The following is a 7332-nucleotide window of genomic DNA, read 5'->3' as shown; positions in this document are numbered from 1 at the left end:
TCAAAATTCTTTCAGAATTTATTTATGTAACACTTTGATCGAGCCAAACACAACATGTGACATATGTTCATGATAAATATAATTTTTTTTAAAGCTCCTTCTGTAAGAAGACTTCCACACTTTCACTTTGAAAGAAGAAAATTGTTCACACATTTAAAATACTTTAATTTAAGAACGTCTGCTGTTAAAGTTTCACTCAACTTTAGACCGTTCTCACAGTGGATGTACTAAATCTAAACATTTAGCAAAATATTTCAATTTACAACTAATTTAAATCATGTGGCAAAAATATTTAAGATTCCTTTTACTGTATCTGGTTGCCGTTTAGATCCAGCATGCACGTTCAGTGTCGATTTAGTGCTGTAAACCACAAAAGATAAAATATTTATTTATAAAACAATTTTAACACAATAGTTTAAGTTAGCCTCTACAACCTACATTAATCTGATTTTCTTAGATACATTCGCAAAATATAAAATGTTCATCTAATCCTATTCAAAATACACTAAACATTCACTTAGTTCTCATTTTTAATGTGTTTTTCATAATTTTTCTGCACATTCTGCTTAAAATCTGTCGCTAGAAAAGCTCTAAATTCAAAATACTCTTGGATTTATCTTGATATATTTCTACTATGAGTTCTTATACTGTATTTTCTGTTTGATAACACATTGAGTTTCTTGTTTTGTTTCAGACAAAATGTGTTTAAACATCAGAAAAGGTTGTTCACTTCTTACTCCTTTCCTAACAGAAAAGTCGCGGTAAACAAATAATGCACATGTTTTTCTCTGTCCCACTGATTGCTGGTTCTCTTGTTTTTAAAACCTGTTTGAAATAAAATAAATAAGTAAAAACACTGACTTGATATGTTTTCTTTACATGAAGTTTTGCTCCTTCAGCTGCAGTCAGAGTAAAGTCACAGCATAACTGGCATATTGTTGGATTCCCAAGTCCTCTAGCATGTAGCTTGGTTAGCAAGGCACACATAGTTAGCATGCTAAAGATAGCTACCTTTCATCTCAGCATTTATATGAGAACTAATGAGGCACAGGGAGGTGTGTGTGTGTGTGTGTGTGTTTCCAGCTAAAGAAACTCGTCTATATTTTGTTCAGTCTTATATCTCTGTACTACGTCTGTTTTCTATGTTTGAACTCTATTAATGCATTATTTATGTTTCATGAAAGAGCTGAATAATGAGCTTTTCTGTCCTTAGTCTCTCAGTGTGATAATAACATCGTCATCCTGTCCTTTCCACAGCATTTCCCCCTCAAAGTCCAGCATCTTGTGTTTGCGGCAGCGCAGAAGAATCCCAACCACTTTGTCTGAAATCTTCACGTAGCGGTCGAAGAGTCGTCCAAAGGTGATGATAGTCCGACCCTCCTTGTCTTTGAAGCCCATGTCCTTGATGATCCAGGCCATTTCCTCCATCTCTCTGTGGATGTGTTTGTGGGCCCGGTCTCCTCTCTCGGCGGTTTTGGAGCCGTCTTTGGGCCGACCGTAGCCAGAATCCCCTTTGCGGAGACGCTGGGACATCGCAAAGTTGTAGTCAAACTCCTCGCTGAACGGGTTGAGCTTCTGGCCCTCCATGTGCTCCTCGGACCACTGCTGCCAGCGGCTTTTGATGTCACCCATGGAGGCAATCTTAATCTGCAGATAAAAAGTAGAGTTAAAACTAACAATACATAAAACAGACTACAAAGTAAAGCGTATTTATAAAGACAGTCATGAAGCTTATAAATCAAAATTAGACTTTTCTCTCGCTGCGTTTCTGTTACAAATGTGCAAAAATTATGTCAATATTCCACTGATGTAAAAAATATTAATTGTGGTGTTTCAATTAAATAAGAAACAATAAAATCCCACATAAATAAGTTTGTTCACTAGATAAGTCATTAAAAACATTAAAAACCAAGTAGTTCCTGGTTTTCACCAGCAGTAACGTCTGTCTGTCTGTCCAGTTCCATTGCAAATGATACAATTTCTACACATCCAAAATAACACACCCCATTCTAGCACCAAAACATTTCATCAAAAATGTTGTGATAAAATATTTTCTTTGAAATCGGAGTGTTTCCATTAAGAAAATGGATTTCTGAAATGTCAGTTTGCTCAGTTATTATCCCATAAGTGAAAATGCAGCTTCTGTCTCTGGTCAGTTTTGGTTTTAACCCAAAAACTGATCATTTTTTTCCTCCTTTAAATGTGTGAAAAAAAACTTTGGCATCAACCATTTTCCATCAACTTGTGATGCTATAATTTGAGATTAATGACCTTTAGTCTTGAAATAAACTCCAGTTCACTTCTTGAAATAGATATCCAGCTTGACATTTGCTTTGACCGTTCACTTGCATACTGTGAAGTTTTTGGAAAATGTTTTCTGAGTAAACCAAAATGCTCAGAACTACATTTTGCAATCTTTGGAAAATCTCTGGTTCTGTAAAGTTGTTCTGCAGGTGATCCTGCTGATTTTTGCAACATAATAAACACAACATACATTACAAAACGTAGAGCATACACTCATACACATTTAAATCTTAGATTAAGTATTTTCAATGAAATATTAGGAGAATTGTTTTAGCATTCAGACGTCCTCTAAGTTTTCTTTCTCATCTTTGAGTATTTCCCTCAGCTTGCCTGGCCTTCTGATCGCTGCCATTAGATCCCTTTGGTACTTGCATTGTGAAAAGTAAAGCCATGTCTTTGCTACAGAGTTTCCCTCAAACAATATGGACTTTTTAAAAGCATGATTTAAAGTCTCTATATATTATATGGTTTGCAGCAGCTGCAGTTCTTTTTTATTAGAACTCATTTATGAATGTTAATATTGAGTTCTCAGCCTTATTGCATGTTCATTTTTATATATAAAATGAAAAGGGTTTAAAACAACATGAAATATCAGTGGGATCAGTTAGGTTGTGATCCTGTAAATAAACAGGAGTTTAAAAAATAACATTGATTCTGTAAAACTTTAAAACGTTAATTCACTTTGAATTTGCTGTTATTGTCCTTTAAAGTAACTGTTGCTGAGTTTCTGCACCATCAGTTATTTTCCCTGACAACCAATCGAAACAGTCGGATCCATGCAGGAAACTTGGTCAGTTGTATTTGTCTTACTTTCCTTTCCTGGTTTAAATTAAATCTTACCAGTTTCATGAATAGAAAATGCGACTCTCTCATATATTTTTCTCAGTGTGTGTCTGTGTGTGTTTTCTACACCCCTGTCCTCCAATGATCCCTCCGCTCTGTTTTCCTCTGGCTGTTGCACCTGAAGGTCATCAGGTTGGAAAACATGTTGCAGAATGTGACTATATTTATTGACATATATTCCATTGCACAGCAGACGCGGCGTGTGTGTGTGTGTGTGTGTGTGTGTGTGTTTTACAACCCGGACGTTCTCACTGGTGACTTCTTTGATATGTCAAGGCGTCCCCATGAGTTCCTCAGCCTTTTATGGCAGACATGTTAGTATTAGAGTTATGCAACTGTTGTTCTGTTTGCCGTCGGTGAAGGAGTTGGATTTCTTCAGGTCACTTTAAAGCCTGTTTTCATTCTGTGTGCCACATTTCATAATAAGGTTTTTATTTTTTTCTGCATCTGAATCAGACATAAGACACATTAATTGTTTGAGAAACTTCTGGAAAAAAAGTTTATCGTTGACTAAGAATCTAATGAAATAAAATTTGCTCACGTTTCTTAATATATGAAGAGGATGAATGTTAAACATCCAACCAAAGTGAAACAGGATTGAACCTGCAATCAGTGGAATATTTTCTTTAAGTGATAAACTGTTGAACAATCAACTTGAAAACTGTTTTCAATAAAAGGTTATCAGCATTTCTCAAGCAGATCTGATGTAATTTATGGTAAGGGAAATAATGATAAATGTAGTCATATTTTGAACTGGAAATAATAATAATAAACAAGTGGAAAAATATTATTTTAATCCCCACTATCCATCTGTTCTAATGAAGATGCCAAAGCAGCTAAACAGTAACCAGATCTCATTTGTTCAGGTCTTCGCTGAAAAGGTACAATAAAGGTGCAGATATGATTATTATTATATTTAGAACATAAAAGTTCATATTCTCACATGGTTTTAATCATATTTGTTCAGTTAGATACAGTTTGTTCACATGTAAGAAATCTGTACACAAAACTTTCAGGCTTTGGATAAACTATCAGATTATTCAATAAAATAAGCAAATAACTGAAGTTTACTGATATTTTCATAATTCTTAACCATGTTTTTATGTTCTATTATTTAACAGTCCACTGGAGAAACTAGTTTATGATTTTTAAACTGAGTTAATGACTCAGACAAAAACTGCTTAGTGAAGCTAAATGACTGAGCTGAAGGAGGCTTGAAAAGCTCAAACAATCTGTAAAAATATTATCTGTTGATTTTTCAGGGCACCTTCTACGATCTTCGCAGAAGTTTTTCATGTTCCATTTGTTTATCTTAAAAACAGTTGTAGTTTCTTTGGTCCGTGCTTTAAGCTCTTTACCTTTGGTCTGTTGGCTCGTGCTTTAACTAGGCCACCACTTTGTTCGGCTTTGGAGTCGCTGTTGTCGCTGAGTCCTCCGTCCTCTCCGAGTCCGCTGTCCTCTGTGTCCACGCTGCTGCTCCTGGAGCTCATTTTCTTCTCCTGGAGCATCATCTTCTTATCCTGGATGATTCCACCATGTCCTGCTGCTTCCGCGCTCTGCAGCGCCCTCATCTGACGGCGGCGCGTTGGCGACTCATTGCCCAGAAATGGCTTGCTCTCTTCGGGCCCGGACTCCATTTTGTCACGGATTTCGTTTATTACGTTGTTGCTGCTACACTCGCTGCGTTTTAGCCGGACAGTTTTGGTCACGGAGCAGGTCCGGATTTTGTTTTCTTTGCTGTCGCCGGGATCTGCTTTGATTACTCTTGGAGTAACGCTGAGTTTGACCACCTGGCTTTGGTCTTTTTTGCTTTCCTCCTCTACAGATGAAGGCATCCAGCCAGTTGGGATAGAATCTTGTTTGCCTGCATGTTCGCTGGCCCATCCTTGCCAACTCTTGGCCAAGTTCGCCACCATCGCAGCGCATCTGATTTTGCGTACAGCCCGTTTGAATGGCTGTGGTTCCTGTGGTGAAATGGTGGCAGAGTCTCCTCTACTCATTCTGACACGATGATTTCCAAATATTTGTTGTTTTTTTGATAGTAATTTGCTTAGATAAAGTCTTGTAATTGCTGTTTCTGTTTCTTCCAGTGATTCTATATATATATATATAAAGAAAACAATTTCCTACAAGATGTTAGCACAACACGATTGGCTGGAAGTGCTATCAAAATTTTAAAATCAAAGTTTGCAAAAGGTTTTCTCCTGCTGAAAAAGCTTGTTAAACAAGAACATGAGGCTGAAAATGAACAATTCAAAAAAAGGTTTTCGATGTCAAAGTTTGAACAAAACTTTGCAGACGATCTTGTCGGCTCCTCAGCCTTTAAAAGCCTCGATAGATCTCTACAGAAACATCCAGTCTTCCGGATCATCCGGCGGGTCGGCGGCTGAGCTGCCGGTGTGAAGGGTGTGAAGGGTGCACAGGCTTTGCTTTTAATCTCCTGCTGAAGCCCCCCTGGCACCACCGGCGCCTTTAAATAGGAAACGGTCGTAAAGGAAGTGATGCGGCGCAGCGTCCATGTGAGACATAAAAGTTCGGTGTCAACATTCTTGTTGCTGACAGACACACACACACACACACACACACACACACACACACACGCACACACACACACACACACACACCCACACCCACACACAGTTACTGAGGAGTGGAATTTCTCCCACTGGAGTTCAGGGAACAGGTGTCCAGTGTTTTTAGAAACTCCCTGATTTCTGGCCTGATGCATCAATAGGATGAATCACAAACAGGTTTGTCCGGTGAGTTAATATAACCCGTGTTCACATTTACTCTGATTATTTAGGGACATGATCTCACACAAAGACTTGATGCACGTTCAGTTGAACTAGATGTGAATTCCTAACATGTTGGTCACATACATAGAAAGCAGGATGAAAGTTTCTCTGCATGTACAGCAGAGGCTATTTCAGTCTGTGTGTATATTCATACTTAGGTGATCATTAGTCAGCCATATTGTTATGACAATCTGCCTGTCGACAGGACTAAACCAATCATATGGTGTCACTGGGCGTCTAGTACAAGTAAAGATTTTATCAATTTATTGTTTGCTGGCTGGATTTTCCAAATATTAAGTTTGCTCAAAAGGTAAGTGGTCAGTTTGAAGACCAAGCTAAAATATAGTATGTATTAAAGAAAACCAGCTGCATCCTTAAAGCATCAAGTTTAACTTTTCTAGAAGAAGGAAAAGAAAGAAGAAGAAGGAGGATATCTAATTTTGGAGAGACTGTAAGAAAAAGTAGTTTCCTCCTTGTATTAAAATGTTGATCTGGAGACTTAAATCTCTCAGTAAAGAGAATTTGATCATTTCGCACAAATGTTTGGTCATGCACTTTGTGATAATATTTGATAAATTTCTTTTATAGTTTGCAAAACATTTCTGCTGGTCAGAAGTCTGTAATATTTCCTGTTAGTGTTTTTCAGCCCTGATCATGAGGACAAACTGTTTCCCTGCTGCAGCACATCAAATTTCAACTGATCACTTTTTACTGATCTGTAATTATTTGGATTAAGTTTGTTAAAGCAGGGAAACGTCTAAACATATGCGAGGCAGTGTGACTAGAGCAGCAGGAAACTTTGTTTTACAGCATAAAATATGATCATAATCATGGAAACAACTCTGCAATGCAAAGCAATGAACATGAATTTTTCAGAACATTTTCACAGTGATTTACTCTAATAGAGCTTGATTGTTATCATTTGGCTCATTACTGCAACTTTTTATGATTAAGATAAAAAATAATAACTCAGCATTGTAATAATAAATTGTAATACTCTGTAAAAAAAGTGAACTTTTTTATACAGTGATGAATATGGTGTATCCACAGATTAGAGTTTAAAACAATTTAATAAGATTAAATGAGATAACCAAATAGGCTAATAGATATTTACAGTCCATAAAAAGACCATTAACTGCTTATCGCTTAGCAGAACCACATTATGAACCTGGTAATTTGATAAGACAAAAATATAAATCTACCAGCGCATGTTGAGAATTATTCCTTTTTTCAGATTTGACTTCCCTAAAACATTTTTCAATGAAATATGAAGCTGGATTTCTCTTTTGAGAGTCTAGAGACAAAAATACCCGAGTGAGGGGCCCAGTTGTTGTCATATCAGGTCTCTGACATATGTGTGTGTGTGTGTGTGTGTGTGTGTGTGTGTGTG

At 37.1% G+C, this 7332-nt stretch overlaps 1 protein-coding gene across 1 annotated transcript; it reads right to left on the bottom strand.

Moving 5' to 3' along the window:
• Positions 1-5578, bottom strand: LOC102218731 (actin-binding Rho-activating protein-like). The gene is made up of 2 exons (XM_005810651.3): positions 4506-5578; positions 1-1647 (listed from the first exon to the last, which is right to left on the bottom strand). Exons 1-2 carry the CDS (start codon positions 5145-5147, stop codon positions 1210-1212), a joined length of 1080 nt encoding a protein of 359 aa, XP_005810708.2. The 5' UTR covers positions 5148-5578; the 3' UTR covers positions 1-1209.
• Positions 5579-7332: the final 1754 nt, after the last annotated feature.

This window comes from Xiphophorus maculatus, chromosome 20 (assembly GCF_002775205.1).
Source record: "Xiphophorus maculatus strain JP 163 A chromosome 20, X_maculatus-5.0-male, whole genome shotgun sequence".
Lineage (NCBI taxonomy): Eukaryota > Metazoa > Chordata > Actinopteri > Cyprinodontiformes > Poeciliidae > Xiphophorus > Xiphophorus maculatus.
Note: the sequence above shows the minus strand (reverse complement) of the source record. Positions and strands in the feature narration are given on the sequence as shown.